Source organism: Cavia porcellus, unplaced genomic scaffold (genome assembly GCF_034190915.1).
Source record: "Cavia porcellus strain 051 isolate PalLab524CR breed Dunkin Hartley unplaced genomic scaffold, mCavPor4.1 scaffold_27, whole genome shotgun sequence".
NCBI classification, from domain to species: Eukaryota; Metazoa; Chordata; class Mammalia; order Rodentia; family Caviidae; genus Cavia; species Cavia porcellus.
In genome coordinates, this window is record NW_026947510.1 from 18,440,031 (window position 1) to 18,460,144 (window position 20,114).

The window sequence follows — 20,114 nt, forward strand, 5'->3', positions numbered from 1 at the left end:
AGCAGTGCTCTAGGAGGGCTCTAGAAGAGGGAACCCCCTCAGGGTTTTGAAGGATGAGAAGAAGCTTGCCAGTGGAAAATCAAGGAAAGTGTGCTTCCCTTGAGGGCATTGGGGCAGGGCTCTGAAAGCCACTTTGGGCTTGGTTGAGCACCCTCTGTGCCTCTTCACCCCCTGCTGCATGGCCTGGAGCACAGCCAGGCCCTGCCCAGGCTGCCAGCCACTGAGGCAGCCCTGGTCCTAGAATGGGAGCTCCTAAGCCAGGGGCACAGTGGCCCTGGCCTTAAGCTGGTGACATATGTACAAGGACATCTGAGATACCCTTTCTTCAGTCTGCACAGTTGGAGCCTCTGGTTGGAGATGGACAGGCTGAGCTTATCTCTGTCCCAGACATCTCCTATCCAGGGTAGGGACTCGCCATGGGCAGAGACCTGGGTGAGGAATGACAGAGTCCTCAGACCTCTGAGCCATGAGTAGAGACCTATTCTCCATTGCTACCAGGAGCTGTGGGCATCCTCACTACTCCAGGACTGTCCTCAGTGGAGACTGTTCTGACATGAGTTTCCCAGAGGGGGAGGGAGCTCTTCCTCTCCAGCTAGTCCTAGGGGCTGGCCCCACTCAGAGCTGGAAGGGAGGGAGGGGTGTTCCAGAAAGTAGTGAGCGCATCATTACCAGCATTTAAGCTGGCTTAGACCTGTGTCACCCACCTAGCAAGTCACCAGGCATGAGAACTTGGACTGGCTATGGCCAGTCTGCATGGAGATGTACCGTCAAACAAATGCTAGACCTTCAAAAGTTTTTTTACAGGAAAGAGGTTTAGTATTCCTAATATATTGAAATGATATATTTTGGACAGATAATATTAGATTAAGTAAAATAATATCATCTGAATTAATGTCACCTTTTTTTTATTGTTTGGATGTGGCTACCAGAACATGTTATATTGTTTTTCCTATGGAGCTACCATCTGGCTCCGATTAAATTTCTTAGACCAATGTTTAGTCTATTTTCTGTTGCTATTAGTGAATACTGAAGACTGGGTAATTTATAAAGAAGAGAGATTCAGAATTCCAAGGTGCTATTGTCCAGTGAGATCATGTGCTGTATTATGGCATCACAGAGGGTATTGTGGCTTGTGTCTAGAGGTCACCCCAAAGCTTCATGCAGTCATAGGTGGGGCTTTTTTAGACATAGCTGAATCCAGAGTGTGTAACACTGGGATTGATTCATGGTGCAATGCTAGGACCAAGGGCATTAGGATTAAGGGGGTGTGTGCTACCTGCCCTACTGGACAAGATATAAGAGGTAGAAAGCTGTGATCATCTTTTGTTGATCTGTTACCTTTCACCTGCCATAACTGTCCTCTGCAATGCCCCTATGCCATGTGCCACCCTGCCTTGGAGCTAGCCAGTTGTGGATTAAAACCTCTACAAACTGTGAGCTAAATAAACCTTCTAACTTTGAGTGTTCAGTGTTTTGTCTCAGCTACAAGAGAAGAGTAACATAGAGGCTGTCACATAACCAGAGAAAGTTGCTAGCTCAACTCTCCCTCTCTTTTTATAAAGCCACTAATATCCTTTTGGGAGCCTCACCCTCATGACTCACTGCCATCCTAATCACCTCCTGAGGACCCCACCTCCAATACCAGGAACAGTTGGGATTTGGAGATTAGGTTTCCTGCACCTGATCTTTTGGGGGCTACTGAAACTGCAGCAGCCAGCAGCCTGGGGTCTTCTCAGGCTCTGCCCCGCCCTGCACAGGGTCAGCGCTGCCTGGCACATGCTCTCTAAGTGAGCTTTGTGTACAATCAAGCTTGAGGAGCTTGCAGAGCCCTGGCTGGAGGCCTGAGGGGGAACCCCAGCTTCAGATGAGGGACAGGTGCATATAGTTTGAAGCTCAACCAGGGACTGAAATATTTAAATCATCCGTGGCTTTGCCACTTATGGGCACTCAGTGGTGAAATCCTTTAAATGTACCTCTCTGTCCAGCGGCACACATATACCTTAAAAGTGGGGGTTTCTGGCAAACCCTTGGTCTCGGGGTTTGGACAGCAGCAGTATCACACCATCCACCGCTGGCACCCAAGAACTTTAAAAGGCTCTTTAAAGGAAATAATCTCAGAAAACAACTGGAAAAAAATAGATCTGTGTGTTTAAAAAAAAAAAAAAAACCTAAAAAACCTGAACCATTTCCCTCCCCCAAATTCCTCTTTCTTTTTCTCTGTGCAAAGTTGGCCAGCAAGCATTCGACGGCACTAAATATAGAAATGGTGAGCAAGTAAATCACTCCGAGGTGCCACATGTTGCCCAGGGCCTGTTTTACGGTTGAATTGCAAACCATTGAGAGCCGGGAGCTGTAATTAAAATGCTGACACCCTCCCAACTGGGAACCTGTCCAGGGTGCACAGAGGAGGGGCCTCTCCCCACACACCCCAGCTCAGCTTCCGTGGCCCTGTGGGCTTCCAGGAGGGCCCAGGAGTGATACACCCATCTCCCCTCTGATTCTTCTCACTGCTACCCCCAAGACAGCCACGCTGACCACTGTATTGTGAGCCTTTGACCTTTCCGCTCCCTCTGACTGGGGGGGGATTCCCAAGTGCTAATGGCCAGTTTGAGACCATCGTATCACAGATGTGTCTCCTGACCACCGGAAATGAGACCCTCTTTTGTCCTCTCATCCTGCTCTATTTCTCATCATAGCATTTATCATTGACAATAGGTTCTCTTTTTGACTATTTGTTGTCTGCATTCCCCTAGAAAAATCAGCTCCACAGAGGCAAGGACCATGTCTAATCCCGGAGCCTGAGACAACACCAGACACATAAATAGGTGCTTACTAAATATTTGTTGAATGAATGAATGCATGGATTTCCAACTCTTTCTTTCAGCTGGTCTGTGTTGATCTCACTGGGAAAATATCCAACTTCCTAGCAATGAGCTCAGCTTTTTACCCATTCATTCAACCAATTATCCTTCCAAATAAATATTCGTCCATCTACCCATCTAACCATCCATCCATCCAACTAACCAACCAAACATCCATCCAGCCATCTGCTAACATGTATATTCTTACCTGTACATCTGTCCATCCATCCACTTACCCATCCACGCATCTATTGTACTATCCAGTCATTTACTCACCTAACCCATTCCCAAATGAAGCTTTCTATTCTAGGGTCCCCTTTATACTCCCCTCCCCCAGATCCTGTTCATGTTATCACATCTACATGCAGTAATTCTCCTCCTTTGACCTTTACAATGTACAGTGGACCCTTGAGTTATGACTGGCCTGACATATGGGCAACTTGAGCTATGACCAAAGTCTTTAGTTACGAACCAAGTGCCAGCTGCTTATGCTTCCAGCTGGTCTCAGATACAGATTGAACACTTAAAGAGTTCATTAAAAGGGGTATTAAAACATCCTTTCCTGTTTGGGGTTGGTTGAGAAATCCTGGGCCAGTGTCTCACTAAGGACACTGAGATCTGCCTTTATCCAGCAGAGAGGCTGACGGCTGTACAGAGCAGCCTGAGCCTTCAGCTGACAATTTGGTTACAACCAGCCCTTGGGAATGAATTGAGTTTGTAAGTCAAAGGTCTGCTTTAAAGCCCATCAAAAGCAGAAATTGTGTCTTACATATCTCTGATTTCTGGTGCCTAAAACAGAGCTGACACACAGGCATAAGTCGAGGCTCGGTGAATGATGTAGATTTCCTTCCCATCTACTTATGCGTCCAGCATTTCCTACTGGACCATGAACTTTCTTAGAGCAGGGACCATTTTTTAGTCATCTGTTGATCTCCAAAGTCTTATGCCTAACACAAAGCTATCACTGTAAATATTTAATGAATGAGTGAGTTAAAGAATACATAAGAGAGGAAACATTGCAAGAATGTAGACTCTGGAACCAGACAGCCTGAATTCATATCCTATTTATTAGCTGTGTGACTTTGGGTGAATCACTAAATCTCTCTGTGTCTGTTTCCTTGTTCGTAAGTGAATTTTATGAATTAGTATATATGAGGTACTTCAAATAGTACCTGGATTAAGACATGATCTTTGTAGGCATTTTAAAATAAAAGTCACTGGGTGTGGTAGTGCATGTTTGTAATCCTAGCATTCAGCTGAGGCAGGATTGACATGAAGCCAGCCTAGGATACCTAGTAAGACACTGTTCCCTACAAACAAAGAAACAACCTACACTCTCTCCCCAGATAAAAGTCATTGATCTGCTGGACCACTGGGACAAGAATTGAAGGCACAAAAAGTGGGAAGGAAGCTTGGGTTTGAGCCTGCGCTGTTTGCCAGAGGAGACTTCTTCAAGTGCCCCAGTCCCACATCTCAGCATGCTACCATTATTATGTCAGGTCCAGAGTCACTGGAGACAAGAAGCAGATGTTGGGTGGTAGCACCCCAGGCAGGGTGAAGGGTGGATGCAGAGACCCTGAGTTAGGGACTCTGCAAGTGTCTGAGGAATGAGAGGATCAGTGTAAGCAGAGCAGAGTGAGCAGGGGGATGTGCAGGGTAGGGAAATCAGAAGGCCATGAGGACCCAGGTGGGCGGGGCCCTGCGGCCACTGTGGATGTCAGCATGTACTCTGGAAGGGATGGGAGGGTGTGAAGTTATAGAAGAGAAAAGGACTTAACTGTTGTGCTGGAGGCTTGGGCTACTGGGTCAGGGTGCGGAATACCCTGTCATGGGGCAGAATCTATATCTGGCTTTCATATGTTTGTGGAGCTGGGGCTCCAATCCAGACTTTGAGCCAGTGGCTGAATTGGAAGACTGCAGGGTGCGTAGTGAGAGCTAAGGCTGAGGCTTGGTCTATACCACTGGAAGGTGGAGCTGCTACTTCCTGGGCTAGGGCAGGGAGACAAAGGGGGAGCACCTTTGTGGGAGGAAGACCAGGGTTAGGCTTGTCCGGCAGTTTCCACAAGCAGGAGAATCCTGGCATGGGGTATAGGCTGCTGCGTGCAGGAAGCCTGAGTGTGGCTCGAGGTCCAGGATGGGGACGTGACTGTGTCCTGGACATGAGGTCCACTTGGGGTTGTATGTCATGGGGCTATAAGGGACACTGGAGGCCCTTTTTGGAGTTGGTGGCTCAGACATGACTGCCTGAGTAACCCTTTACAGAGAGGGGACAGCCAGTATGATGTCAGAATGGCTTGACTCCCTGACCCTCTATTGAGTGAAGTGACAAATCTCAGTGGGTCTCTGGACAGCTCCCTGTCCCCAAGTCCTTCCAGCATGCTGTGTGGCTAGGATGTGAAAATCAATGGGAGTTTTTAGAGCCAGAAAGCAGTATCAGAATGAAGGCCGGGGTCAAAACTCGCTTTAACTAGGATGACTGCAGGTTGTGATGCAGTCACGCTGTGGGTTCCCAGTGCGCATCATGCACCAGTGTATCTCCCACAGCACTTTGTGGGAATCCTCTCTTTCTGTCTATACCACAGGGCTGAGGAGGGCAGAGTCCCAGTGCCTTATTCCTGGAAGGAAACTGAGGCTCAGAAAGGGGTGACTGCTCAAGTCCACAGTTGCACACACAAGGCTTTATCACAGCTCTTTGCACACCTGTGTCATTTCCACAGCCCAGCACAGAGCAGAGGCTCCCATGGAGTCAGGAGTGCAGCCAGAATTCCTGAGGTGCCTGGCTGCCAAACTGGGCGCAATGGCCACTGTGGCCATCTGAGCAGTGTATTTAATGCCCTCAAGGACATGGGCACACAACATGGGTGTCCAAGGACAGCAGAAGCCCAGTGACCCCCATGTTGAGAATGCCCCTTGCTGTCAGACAAGTGTTCTTTGGAGAACACCGTTGCTTCCAGAGTTCTCCTCAAAGAACACCAACTGTCAGGACTGGGGAAATGCCCACTGCTGTGCCAGGTTCTCTGAAGACCTGGGCCCTCATTTCTTTTCCTCCAGGACCACCTGCTCCTCCCTCCCTGCCCCCACTGTTGCTTCAGCCCCCTCCCCTCACCTTGGCATATTTGATAACACCCAGGTCTCCCAGTTCCCTGCGCGAGGACAAAGGAGGTAATTGTCCCCAGTGGGTGCCTTTTGACTTGGTCTCACCATGGTGTAACTGAGCCCCCAGACTTGGCCTCACTTGAAGGCTCTGGGGCCTCTCCCAACCCCCTTGGCTAAGTTGCACCGGGGGCTGAAGGGCTACAGCCATGCTGGGAATCCCATCAGGGGAAATCAGATGGCTGGGATGCAGAGCCCTTGGCTGGCTGGAGGCCAGCGAGGAGACAGGACTGGCAGCCACTGCAAGCCCCTTGTGGGCCCCTTAGTGATAATACTAATGTGTAGTTGGCTGCCGGGACACACCTGTAATCCCAGCTATTCAGGAGGCTGAGGTGAGAGGATTGCCAAGTTCAAGCCCCAGCCTGGGCAACTTTGTGAGACTATCTTAAATTTAAGAAAGACAAAGAAACAAACAAGCAAACAAAAAACAAACAATAACAATAAAAACCCAAACTGAAACTGCTAAACACCAACCCTGTGCACAGCTGTGGTGGGCAGGGAACCCTCTGCAGTCCGATGACCAGTTTGAGATGTTGGCCTTGGATCTGTGGCACCCTGTTGTGCTGGTGTGGGCACTCCTGAGCATGTGACAGCCAGGCCCTCGCCTGCTGGGAAGGGTGACCTGAAGAATCCTTCTCAGCACAGCCACATTTCCACCTCACTCCAGTGTCTTGTCCCTAGCATTAGACAGTGGGGACTGAAGTGTTCAACAGGTAAGGAATGAGTCCATGGGTCGGGGATATAGCTCAGGGGCACAAGCACCTGCCTCGCGAGCATGAGGTTTTGAGTTTGATCTCCACAGGTCTGTGGAGATTTAGTTAATATCTGGGCTTAAGTGCTAACAGAATCTCACTCACCTGTTCCCCAAAATAAGCACCTTGTCACCTGAGCAGCAACCTTCCTCTCCCCACACTGTGCCATGCTGTGGGTCCTGATCCTGCCTGTGTCACGTGCATGGTCCTGAGGGACTTGTGCACAGTGACAATGCCCTAATGCTGCTCTCTTCCTGGCTCAACTGGCCATGTACCATCAGGGCCAGTGTGTCCAGCCATCTCTCCTGGGCCTGCCCAGCCTGCCCATGTCCATGCCAGACTCAGGGGTCTGCGGGTTAGTGAGGTTCTGGGGACCTGTGCCCAGGGAGCCAGGGCCCTGCGGGATCTCTCTCTCCTTGGGAAGGGCTGCTCCTACCCTGCCCTGAGAGCCTAGTCCAGGCCCTCTCTTATCTCATCCCCTCCCTTCCCAAGCCCTGTCTGCTGCCATCACTGTGGCACTGGTGACAGCACTTTGCTGGCCCTGCCCAGGGACAAGCGCAGGAATCTCAGACCCGTAGGGACCCTGCCCCAACCTGGCCCATGTCCTTTTGACCTGGTCCTGACCTGCTCCTTGTCTTCCTGGCACACCAGTCAGCCTGGTCACCCACAGGCTCCCTCAGCCCCCACCTCTGTCCTTCACCCTATTCAGTTCTTGCCTTGGCCAGGAGAAGGGGCTCTGGGAGGCAGTGGAGGTAGGGGTGGCACTGTTGGGAAGGGGTAAAACCTTCAAGATGTGGGCCTAGCGGGAGGTCTTTAGTCCCTGAGGGTGCTACCGAAGGAGAGAGGGATCCCCAAAGAGGGGTCCTCTGATTCACATGTAGACTGAAAGATGAGCAGGCTTTGCTATCCTCTGCCACAGTGTGCTGCCACGGGCCAGAGCAAAGTCCCGGTGATGAGGGACCGTAACCTCTGCAGCTGTGAGCCAGAGCAAACCTTTCTCCTTGTAAGCAAATGGCCTCAGGTATTACAGAGTGACAGAAAGGTTACACAGTCACTCTGGGAAACATCCCAGCACTCCCTTCCTTCCTTCCTTCCTTCCTTCCTTCCTTCCTTCCTTCCTTCCTTCCTTTCTCTCTCTCTCTCTCTCTCTCTCTCTCTCTCTCTCTCTCTCTCTCTCTCTCTCTCCCTTCCTTCCCTTCTGTCTTTTTAAGACAGCATTTCACTATGCATTTCAGGCTGGAATTGAACTGACTTTGTAGCTCAGGGTGGCCTTGAGCTCCTAGTAAATCCTCCTGCCTCAGTCTCCTGAGAGCTGCGATTATAGGCATGAACCACTACGCGTGGCTCAGCACCTTATTATAAAGCTATGAACCCAGCTACGATATATTTGTATTCTGGGGCGTTTATTCCAGAGGAATGGAAAGTTCTGTTTGCCCAAAAGCCTATATAGAAACCTTCACAATAGCATTATTTTCTTTATAAATAAGCCTTGCAAACAACACACACCTTCTTTCACCAGGTAAATGGTTAAATACACTGTGATACATCCATGTCATGGAATATTACACAGCAAGAAAAGGAACAGACGATGATACACATAGACACGTGAGTGTAACTCAAAGGAATTGTGGGGAGTGAAAAAACAAGAGCTAAAGGTTCTGTAGTTTATGAGTCTACTTGCACTATGATTGTCATCATTTTTTTTTTTTTTTGGCTTTTTCCTTTTTACCGATACCGGGGATCGAACTCACAACTGCCTGCTTACAAAGCAGGCACTTTTATGATTGTCATCATGCTGTAATGTGGTTACGTTTATGATTCTTGAAATGGTAGAAACACAAAAATAGAGAACAAATGAGTGGTTTCCAGGGACCAGGGAAGCAGCTGGACTTGGAGAGGACAGCGTGAGGACCCTTGTGGCACTCTGTGCATCAACCGTGTCAACATCATGGTCCAGCTGTGCTGTTATCAAGCTGTCACTATGGGGGAGAGCTGGACAACAGTGGCACAAGAGCTTGCTGTATTACAATTATGCGCAAAGTGGTCGCTCTCTCGATATAAACTGTATTGCAAATAGAAGAAACCTAGTTAAATTCGAATTTGACATAGATACTTTTTCACCAGATCTCTTATGCAGTATTTGGGACACAAATGTATGGTCTATCTCAAATCCGAATCCACCTGAGAGTCCTGGATTATCCCTGGGAATCCTGCTCCTGAGAAACTTCTCCAGGGAAGAGCAGATGCTTGTCATTTCATTCGCTCATTCATTCATTTTTCTTGCGTGCCTGCTAAGTGCCAGCCACCATTCAAAGCACAGGGATCCAGCTGTGAATGGACACCCTCCTTTTTCTTGTGGAGCTGGCCTCATGGAATGGGATAACAGACAATAAAGAGCTGTGGGAAGAAGACAGTTCTATTGGGTGGTGTTACATGGAAAATAGATAAAAGCTGTGTGGTGTAGACAGATGAGGTAGAGGCTGGGGACAGAAGTCAAGAAGGCCATTTGAAGGCAACCTGAAGAAAAGAGGAGCTACTTATGCAAAGATTTTGAAGGAGGAGCATTTGAAGAAATCGCATGTGCAAAGGCCCTAACAACAGGAACAAGTTTGGCTGATGCCAGGAATGTGCAGCTGGAGGTTGGTGACACAACTGGCATTCAGAATTCCAAAGAATTCTGTCCCCACATGGAAGACCCCTCTGAGATTAAAAGGAAGAAACTTTCCTGGTGGTAGAAACTGAGGTTCTGAGGAATGAAACTTGCCCATAGCTGCCCTGATCCAACCCGGCAAGGGCTGGCTGCGGATCTTTCAGTTCCACAACAAAATCCCAAGGCAGTATGGGGCAGGGCTGAGGCACAGCCTGGGGACACCTCCTCCCTTCAGACCTGGTCAGCACCCCCTCCCCCTGGGGAGGCAGGGCAGGGCTCCCCAGGCCCTCGACATGCCACCACGGGCCACTTTCTCTGGCCAGCTATGCAAGTGGCCCTCAGGACAACGAGGAGCATAAGTCTGACCTGGGGCCTGGCCACCCTGACTCAGGCCCGCCCAGGGCTGGGGCAGGAGTGGGAATTCAGCTCTCAGGAGCACCCCGACCAGCCAGGCTGGGCAGGAAGGGACAAGACTGACACCCTCTGCACACAAGCAGAGGCTGGGAGGCGACTGCTCCTCAGGTGGAATTCCAGGGCCCTGAGCTCACTGCCCAGGAGCAGCTGCATTCCAGCGGGGGCCAGCCCAGCCCAGCTGGGTCCCCAACGCAGGCTGCCTCTGCCAGGCTCAGTCCCCAAACTCCATTTCCTCCCCAGAGCTCCCTGGGGGGTGTAGTGGCAAGGCAGCCTTGGCCAGGCTCAGGGTAGGGGGCTCAGAGTACAGCCTGGGGTCCCTGCCCTGCCTCCTGCAATGGATGATTGGGGAAGCGACTTGAGAAGCCCAGGTTCCTGGTTTCTCTATACTTGCTCGGCTGTGTGTTTTACAAAGACCAGGGTTACCCCTCTCTGCTGGCTGCCAGGAAGTAGCTCCTGGGAGCTCTCTTTAGAGCAGAGGTTCTAGCAGTGGCTGGCCAGGGCATCCTGAGCTGAGGCTACGTAATCTTTCACTCCAATGGTACCCTAGCATTTCCGTCTGAGTACCTCTGCCTGGGCCCCGCTGAGCGACACAGCTGCAGGGAGCCGGGAGCCTCACCTACACACGTGCTCTACCACCGAGGTACCAACCTGCTCCTGCTCCTGCTCAGGCCCTTTTCCTTGTCTATCTAGAGGGCTCCTGCATATCTCAAGCCTCACCTAAAGTTCCTTTCTTCCCTTCAGTAGCTTTCTGAATTCTTCCAGGGGGAACCATCCCTCCTCTGGCCTCTTCTGTACTTTCTGTATCAAACCTCTCTTTGGTCTTGCAGCCCTCAGTCACGCTTTTCTCTGCTCTTGTCTGACTCTACACAAGTGGCTTAAGGGCACGACCTGTGGGTTGTTCACCTCTGCACTGCCCAAGAGAAGGGGAAAATGATGCAAAGCCACAAAGACTCAGCTACTGAAATATTTCAACACACAGCTTTGGTTCTTCTCTTCTTCCCAGCACAGGATCGTGGGACTCGAGGACCCAATTGCCAGGATGTGGCCTGATATTCCACAATCCTGGGCTGCACAGTCTGTGTCTTCATGGCCTTACCCTGTCCCCAGCAGGGGTGACAATCCCAAAATGACTGTCCCCAGAGCCAGCTGCAGCCCTTGCTGCTGCCTCTTACCCTGACCACTGTGTGACTCACTGTTGGTCATGTCACCGTGGGGGTGGGGTGGCCACGTCAGTCAGGTCTCACCCGCAGGTACAGGCCTGGTGTCACACAGCTGGGATCCAGCTGGAGACCAGCTGTGCTTCAAGTACCCAGTGGACTCTACCCTGCCCGCTGCATGCCTCTTTTCCAGCTGGGAGGAGTCCCCGAGCCCTGGTCTCTTCTCCTCCAAGTGCTGGCTCCCCAACTCTCCTGCTGTTTGAAGTGTCCCCACAGGTTCTGATACTTCTAATCAGCAGCACCATGGCATCCCAGGAGCCAAATGGCCGGCACCTGTGATCTAGAATATGGCCAGGGTCATTGTCCCTGCACTCCCCCACACTCACTCCTGGCCTCAGTGTGTCCTTCAAGGGTCTGTTTCTGTGACTTTTGTCCCTCCTCTGTCCCAGAACCATCCAGGGCTCCCAGCAACCACAAGGGACTTACCTATGCCCCGGTATATATTTATAGAGACACTGTTATGTGCGAAGGCCTGGGCAGCAGTAGTAACAGAAATACCTGGCACCTCTGTCCTTGAGCCTTCAACCTGGAGACAGGGAATGTACTAGATGCAGCGGGGAAGGTATGGTGATATTGTGCCTGAGATGGGGACCACCAGAGGGCAGTCACAGGGGACTTGAGGAGGACCCTAAGGCTGTCACTCCTTGGTTGAGCAGGGCCAAGGGTGGGTCATATTGCCCCATATTTCTACCTCAGAATTTCTGTCCACAGCCCTATCCTTGACCACTAGGAGTTTTGTCCACTGCCCCCACTCAATCCCTCTTCTCTGCTTAACCAAACCTCATTCATCTAGGAGCCACCTCCTCTTGAGAACCCACTGAGCTTAGGGCCCTGACCACTGCCAGCTCTCGTGTCAGTTTTGCCCACCAACTTGTGTCACTACGACTGAATGCAAATTAGAGAAATGCAAATTAAAACAATGCTGAGAATCCATCTCACTCTAGAAAAATGGCCATCATCAAGAAAATCAGCCGAGAACAAATGCTGGATGGGCTGTGGGGAAATAAAGATCCTTCTACATCTCTGATAGGAAAGTAAACTAGTACAACCACCATGGAAATCAGTATGGGGAATCCTCAAAAATCTAAAACTATAGGTTCTGTTCGGCCCAGTGGTTTCCCTTCTAGGTATCTTCCTGAAAGAGTTAAAGACCTCATATTTCAGTGATCCTGGCACACCTGTGTTGATAGCAACACAATTCAAATAGCTAAGAGCACAACACGGCGTATATGTCCATTGCCAGATGACTGGATAAAGAAAATGTATTCACACACAGTCGAGTACCACCCTGCCATAAAGAAAAACAAGCTTAGTCACTTCTATGAAAGCAGATGCATCCTGAAACCATAATATGAAGTGAAATGAATCAGACATACAAGCTTGAATATCACATGGTTTCTCTTACATGAGAAACTCAAAGTAAAAATAAAGAGCAAAGTAAAAGATAACAGAACTAGGAAGATCTTATAATGGAAAGGGGACCACGAAACGGAGGGTGGGTGCAGGAGGGAAGGAAAGGGTGAAAAAAAGAGAAAATTAAAGAAAAGAAGTGGAAATAGACTTTGTGCAAACGGAAAGGGGACAAGAGTTGGAGGGAGCAGGGGACGGGGACTGGAGGGGATGAAAAGGGAGTTAAGATGTATTATGTCCATGTGCCACCTCCTCACTATAAATGTAGTCATGATATGCTGCAAACACATAATGAGAAAAAAGAAGAAAAACCGCACGTCTGGCAGAGCCGTGTGCCTTACATGATGCCCTCCCACCTGATCTGGCCCAAGGCTGACTTCCACCAGACCCTAGGTGCCTTCCCCTAGAATTCCCATCACGGCCCAACCAGGCAGCCCCAGATGAGGACTGTGATGTTGTAGGGACATCCTTGCCTGCCACTGTGACCTGTGACCTGTAACCTGTGATCTGTGACCTGAGGGCTCTGGCCCTGAGATGGAGGAACCTGCCTGCCACGAGCTCTTACCCTGGGCAGGCCCTTCAGCCATGGGCCTAGACTGGCAAGGCTTGCAGTATACCCAGGGATATCACCCTGGGGCAGGCTAGGTGAGCGGCGCCCATGTGACTCACCAGGATGTGGCATTAGGCCAGTGAAGAGGGTGAGGAGGGCAGGACAGGGCCTTCTTCCCACTGAGGTGCACTGCTGCCACATGCCAAGGCCAGACAGACCCCTCCTGCCAGTGGGCATGCATGGCTCAACATTGCACTGCTGAGGTGGGCTCTGAGGATGCCAGGCCAAGTGTGGGAGGGAGTGGCAGAGTTGAACCTGCACCAAGTGGCTGCCCAAGCAGCCATGCCAGGAGCACCACATGATGGCCACGTGCACACATGTTGAGATCACATGTGTCACAGCAAGACATGCCTATCATTTGCTGTGGGACACCTAAAGTGTTCCTTAATCGCTCTGTGCTCCAATGTCCTCCCCTGTAAGGAGGTCAGTGTTGACAGGGCCTCCTGCAGACACTGTGAGGATTCCACGAGCTCAGAGTCCTGCAGCTAGAAGAAGCCTGGCTCCACCAGGACAAGATCCCACCACTCTACCCCCCGTCGGCCAGTGGATGTGTGTCTCTGAGCCCTGAGCCCCGAAGATATCTTTGGTGCTTGCTTTTCTCACCTTTCAATAGTTATTGATGACAACAAATTTTCAGAACAAGATGACTGTGGCAAAAAATCAGAGAGTAAAACCTCAGCCAGGGCCACATGGGGGCCAGAGCGCCTCGTGACTACAGTGTGGGAGAATCCAGCCATGGGCTGAGGCCAGTTCCTGCGTTCCGGGCCTGTGAACTGGGCCTGTGTTTTGGTTCAGCCAACTCTGCACTTGCTGATACCTGTGTCTGTGGCTCTTGTGGTGACCCTGCCAGGGTAGTCACTGTAGTGCTCAGTCCCCCACCCAAGGCCAGCACTGCCCTCTCTCCTTTTTCAGGCTGGCTCACAGCACTTCTCCAGAGACCAAATGCCCTTCCAGCCCTTCTGAACCTGAGGTCATCAGGGTCAGCTCTGAGTACCTCATCCCTCACAGGCCTGGCCAAAACTCATGCCCAACCTCAGGTCTAGGCCCACTGTGCTGACTTGGCTGCCCCGAAATGTCTGGCCAGCTGCATATGCTTGAATGCTCCCTGGGGTGGGGAGCTCACTCCCTTATTGGTAATGATTCATTTCTCAAAGACTACGGCCGGTCATCTTGTTCTGACAGGACCTGGCTCCCCATGATTTCCCCTGCCATGTGCTCTGGTTCTGGTAGACCCCTTTGCTTCTCCCACCTTGGATGGCTAGTGCTTATGGGATGGGGTGTCAGTCTCCATCCATCCTGGCCACCTCCACTGGGAGCATTCAAAAACATTTCTGACTCTCACATCCAGGAGGATTTGACGAGGCAAGGAAGAAGGAATTCTCATTGTCTTCATTTTGAGCTTTAGATCTTGCTTCAGGGAACCAAGGACCAGTTAGCTTCTGTGGCAGCCAAGCCTACAGAAGCCTCAGCCCTGCACCCTGGTCAGAGGTGTGTACATCTGGCTCTCCTAAGAGAAGCACTCACACCTGTGCCTCTTTCTGTCTTGTTTCAATGGAAATTTAACTTCTGTGGTCACCAGTGAACTGCACGTGAGACACAAACCCGACCAGCCATGATGGACACCAGGGTCCAGCAGAATGAAGTCCCGGTTAGGTCCCCACTCGTCCCCAGACACCGTACAGGATGTACAACACAGGTTGGCTCATGGGCCCTGCTCGAGCCCAGTCCCCTCCCTGGCTGCCTACCTTGCGGCCTGCCTCGTTATTGTGTAAATTCATGAGAGTCCGGGCATTCTGCTTGATCTCGCGCGCATCCACAAAGACCTTGGCGAAGCCGATGCCGTAGCGGATGTCGGCAGAGCAGCCACCCCACTTCCAGCCCTCGTCCCGGTGGTACTGGCCTTGCTTCTCTTTGTCACAGCCACAGTCGCTCAGGTTGCCCTGGGTGCAGGCGGCGGTGATGGCATGGGCTACGCCTGCGGCGATGATGGCGTAGGTGAAGGCAGCCTCCCGGCTCCCTGAGAAGGGACAGAAGAGTGGAGAGATTCTGGGGGGCGGATCTTGTGGGCCTGGGGTATCAGATACCTGGGGGAGGCTGGTTTGGCCCAGCAGAGTGGCTGAGCTCAGTGCAATGGCTCCCGGGAGACTGACTGTCCATTCTTGGGTGGAGACTGGGGCTGGGCAGCACCACTGTGCACACACCCACTCCACCATGTCCATTGGGAAGGTGTTCAGCCAGTGGGTGAGTAGGGCACGCAGGCCGTTTGCCCCGGCTCTGGAAGGCTGTACCCGGAGTCCCTTTCTCATGTGATGGCAGAGAACAGGAGGAGTCACCACGGTGCCTGATGGGGCCACTCTTGCTCTTGTGGCCACTGTCCCTACTGCGGCATCCCCTGCTGGCTTAGATACCCTTCCCTTCCCTTGTTGGTGGCCCCCTCACTGGATTGTGAGCCTCTTCAATGGTGATGGAGGGTCCTGAGAAAGGGGCTGCCAGAGGCGAATGCTGGGTGGGTGAAACACAGTGCTGCCTCTAAGTCTCTTAGCATCTCTGCCTCTCCCTTTCCCTGTATAAATAATTTGAGAGCAGCCTCTGTGTTACAGGGTGCAGATGGACCCAGGCACTGCAGGGGAGCCCTGAGTAGTATCACAGGGGAGGCCCCAGGAAGAGACCTGACCTGGGAGCAGGTGCCTGGGGTGGAGCTGGGTAGGTAACCAGGGCCTGGAGAAGGTGTTTCAGGATGCTGCAGTGAAGAGGCTTTACAGGATACTGAATTGGGGGGATGGGAGGTGGCTTCTGCTTGGCATCTTGGGGTGCATCCATTCTTTCTCCACTCACCTCACCAGGTTGCTAAGACACAAGCCTGCACTACTGCAGACAACTTCCCTATGCAAAGGCTAGTTTTGTTATGGGGTTCTACCCACAACCCCACTCCCCTGCTAACTCACACAGGGGCTCTGGAATCCAGGACACTGAGATGCACATCCCAGCTCTGCCTCTTACTGTGATTGGGGAGCCCCCTTTCCTTGTCTCCTCAGTTGTGAAATGTGGCTAAAGCTCCATCCCAACAGGGGCCCCCAGGAGGGTAAAAGGAGCATGTAGAATGCTTAGCCTGGTGACTTGCTCAACAAATGACCCCCACTGGGTGTTCAGGAGTCTAGGACCTCCCATTTCAGTGGCCCCTTGACTTCTGGGACTTGCAAAGGGTATGACTTGAACACTGCCCCAGTGCCCAGCTCTGCAGTGATCATTGGAGAGCAGCTATGGGTAGCACATCCCTGGCAGGGTGGGGACAGAATGCTGTGGATCCCACTGGTGCATGCACAGGCTGGATCTGCTCTGGTGATAAAACCCAGCAATGCTTTGTTACATGAAAATCAAGAAAAGATACTCTGTTGGGCTCACAGAGGGACACAGAAACCCATCACAGCCACATGAAGACAAGAGGAAGCAACTGTGGCTTGGGTGGAATGGGGCCCTCCTTACACTGCTGGGCTCTGTAGAGGAGGTAGGGCTTGAATTGAATGAAGGACAGTGGGCAGGGTCAAGCCCTGCTCAAGAGGCTGGAGGAGAGACAGCACTTGATGGACAGGGTTCCAGAGAAAGGGACCCAGGAAAACCCTGCACACCATCCCAGGACCCAGCAAGGCTCCATTATAAACAGAGGGGTACAATTTGGTCAAGCAGGAGGCAGGAGGGTGAATCTGAGAGTCCATGGTCTTTGGGGCCTGGCAGCCCCATTCTTGCCCTGGCTCAAGCCTGTCCCCCTGCATGTTCCAAAGGCTCCAAGTTCAGAAGGAACGTGGACCCCAGTAGAGGCCAAGAGAAAGTGCTCCAATCATCTTGGGTACCAGCTCACACTCCAGGAAGCAAACCCGAGGGGTGTGAGAACAGCATGGTCAGACAGCAGAGAAAAGATCGGTGTGATGGAGGTGTGGAGAAGCCTGTTTCCCTGCTTTCTCCAGTGTGGGGGAGTCCCCTAACCTTTCTTCATCCCACTTCCTCCCTGTGAAATGGGGTGGCCATAGTACCCACCTTAGTATGGTGACTGGGTGCATAGAACAAAGTTCCAGTGGCCAAGCACTTAGACACTTGGCTGAGAACAGGACCCTCATTGCCCTGACAATGTAGGCAGCCCTGCAGAAGAGGGTGCTTCTTATCCTCAGGGAAATGGCTCCTAGAAGGGTTAAAAACAGTACCCTCATTGTGCAGGCGAGGAGGGGTCCTAACTAGGCTGGTGTGGAGCCTGAGAGGAACTTTAGCTTCTCCTCCCCGCCCCCACCCCAACACCAGCAGCTGGGCAGGGGATAAGAGGGCTCAGGAGTGTGGGACAGATGGGCTGGAGAGGAAGGAGTGTGTGCTGAGCATCTCCAGGAGGCTGGGCTCAGGTGACCCCCATGGCACACACCACTCCCCATGACTTTAGGTTTGGGGAAACAGGATCTGCGAGGGGAGAAGTGATTCATGCACATCCCCAACTGCCAGACCTGGCATTCGAGGCCACGCTGGGCAGCTCCTGCCTTGGCCTTCTCCCCTCCCATCCTGGCCATCCCTGTCTCTAGAAGTCCACGGTTCGAGACAGAGGGAGTCCTTTGGGGGTAAGGTGGCCACTCTTGTCTAGATGTGGCATTTAGTTACCAGTTATAGCTTATCAAAAAATGATGGGTTGGGACCTATAGAGTAGGACATTTTACTGAGCTGAGAGTAGAGTGTATGGCCAGAGTATAGTAAGCAGAAAGGGACCCTGGAACCCTGAAATCGGACTCTCAGTGTAAGGAGGTTCATTCATCTTTATCCAGTTCAGCTCCCCTCACCAGGCAGATGAACAGGGGAAAGCAAGGTTTGGAGAAATAAGGTGATCTCCTGGGCAGAGCTGGGCTGGCAACTCAGGTGGCACAGGTATCCTGACCAACTCTACAAGACGGTCCCAGGGCCTGACCACACACACTGCTTGGCGTTGGTCCTAAACTGGGGACCAAATGGCTCTCTGATTGAGTCATTTCTGCAGTGCCATCATGGATGTCTCTTAAGAGGTATCACCAAGGTACTTTTTTTTTTGGAGAGTTGCTTTTCGAAACAGGGTTCCACTATATATAGCCTAGGTTGGTCTTGAACTCACTGTGATCCTCCTGCCTCAGCCTCCCAGGTGCTGGGATTACAGGCATGTGCCACCACACCCAGTCTCAAGGTGGTGCTGAAACATCTGCATTGTTGCTGCAGAAATGGAGTGGGGTGGTAGATGTGGGGTGCCAGCCAACACTGTGAGCTGTGGACCACTGTGGTCTCCATTTTACAGATGTACATGATGAGGCCTGAAAATGTGCTGTGGCCTACACGGTTCAATTGTGACAGTGCAGGTCCTGCGTCCCCTGCCCTGCACCCGCTCTCCTGTCCCAGAGTCATAGTACCTCTTCCAGTCCCACCAACTTCCTGCCCCTTGCTCACTCCTGGACCCTCCCATGGGGCTGATGAGGGACACTGGGCTCTTGGGGGTGCTGTGTGCCCCAGGAACAGCCTGTTCTCCCTCCGACTTAGACAAGAGGAAGAGCCTCCATGTAGACCCCTGCCCCACCTTAGGACCAAGCACATGCCGGTCCCTTCTCTCAACAGCTACTGTGTGCTGGGGACTTGGAAAACAGAGGCAGGGGACTCAGCCATGGCAAGGGGTACGGACAGTGGCCCTGAGGGGTGGGACCTGCAGTGGGACAGGTTGAGCAAGAGGCCAGAGAGAAAGCCAGGCTCTGGAGGTGGCGAGTCCTGTGCTCCCACCATCCTGCTTGGGCAGAACCCCCTATTGTCCTCATAGTCAGATGTAGGGGACAGAGACAAAGTGTGTGGAGGAACAGGTTTCACAGTGACTCAGGAGACAGGATTGGACCCATGATCTGTAGGCTACAGCACAGCATCCTTGCCCTCCCCTCCACCACGGCTTTCTTACTCCCAGCCCTCCAGCTGTCCAACTCAAGTTTCCATGCAGAAGCCTGGGGCACTGGGTGATGTCAGCTCAGAGCCAGATGGGAAGGAGCTCATCGGTCCCTCCTCTCCCACCCTCACTCAGTTGGGTGACCTGAGCAAGATCTCTGCTTCCCTGAGCCCCTGCTGTCCCATCCGTGAAATGGGACCCCAGCCTCACTGCCAAGCTGCTCTGAGGAGCTCACAAAACTTCTGCATCCAGGGCTGGGGATTTAGCTCAGCGGCATAAGCGCCTGCCTTGCAAGCAGGCCGTCGTGAGTTCGATCCTTGGTACCGATAAAAACGAAAAAGACCAAAAAAAAAAAAAAAAAAAAAAAAAAACTTCTGCATCCAACGCCCTAGAAGGCGGTGGCTGGAGTGCTATGTGTTATCACTGAGGCGAAAGTGGGACCCAGATGACGCCCTGTGTTCCAGCTCCACGGTGATCCCAGCGGGGACAGGGGAAATGAACTGATGTCCAAGCCTGCCTGAAAGATTCCACTCCACCGCCCTGCAAATGGCTCGCACCGGAATATTATCTGGGTATATTTACGATATCTTACTGGAAACCACAAAGTGCATTGTGTGTTTTTTTTTTTCTCTTTTGCTATTTAAAGCCAATGGGTCAGAGAGCTAGCAATCAGCAGTGACACAGGCTGAAATATGTGATGATTTGGAAAATATACAGATGGAAAAAGGTTGGCCCTGCCAGCCCTGCGCCAGGGCAGTTCCCTGGCTATCTGGGTTCAAAAGGCCACACGTGGCCACCCACATCCAAAGAGAGCCTCTCGAGACACAACTGGGAGATTTGGGGCCACAGGGGTAGGTATCTGGGCTGAATCTGGTAAGGCGACAGCATCAGAGACAGGAAATGGGGGACACTGTGCACAAGTCCCCAGGCTCTGACCTGCTCTCCTGTCTCAGTTCCGTCCTTGGACCTCTCTTCCCCTGAGCAAGGCCAGGGTGTACGGATGGCCTTCATCGTGCTCAACCTCTGCTCCATCCTGAAATGCCCTTCCTGTCCATCTGTCTGGTAAGGGAAGGGCTGTGAGTATAGTTATGTGGTTTCAAAGCAGGTCCTGAAGGCCCCCAAACCTG

The 20,114-nt window shown here is 51.9% G+C and overlaps 1 protein-coding gene across 3 annotated transcripts in view; it reads right to left on the reverse strand.

The window, feature by feature from the left end:
• Positions 1–20,114, reverse strand: part of Wnt7a (Wnt family member 7A) — a 42,472-nt gene that overhangs the window by 12,679 nt on the left and 9,679 nt on the right. For 2 of the 3 annotated variants that reach the window (XM_003463877.5, XM_063237959.1), the window contains exon 3: positions 14,813–15,084. In XM_003463877.5, coding sequence (XP_003463925.1) covers positions 14,813–15,084 — 272 coding nt within the window. The remainder of the gene's footprint in view (positions 1–14,812; positions 15,085–20,114) is intronic. The other variant, XM_063237960.1, reaches the window with a different exon arrangement.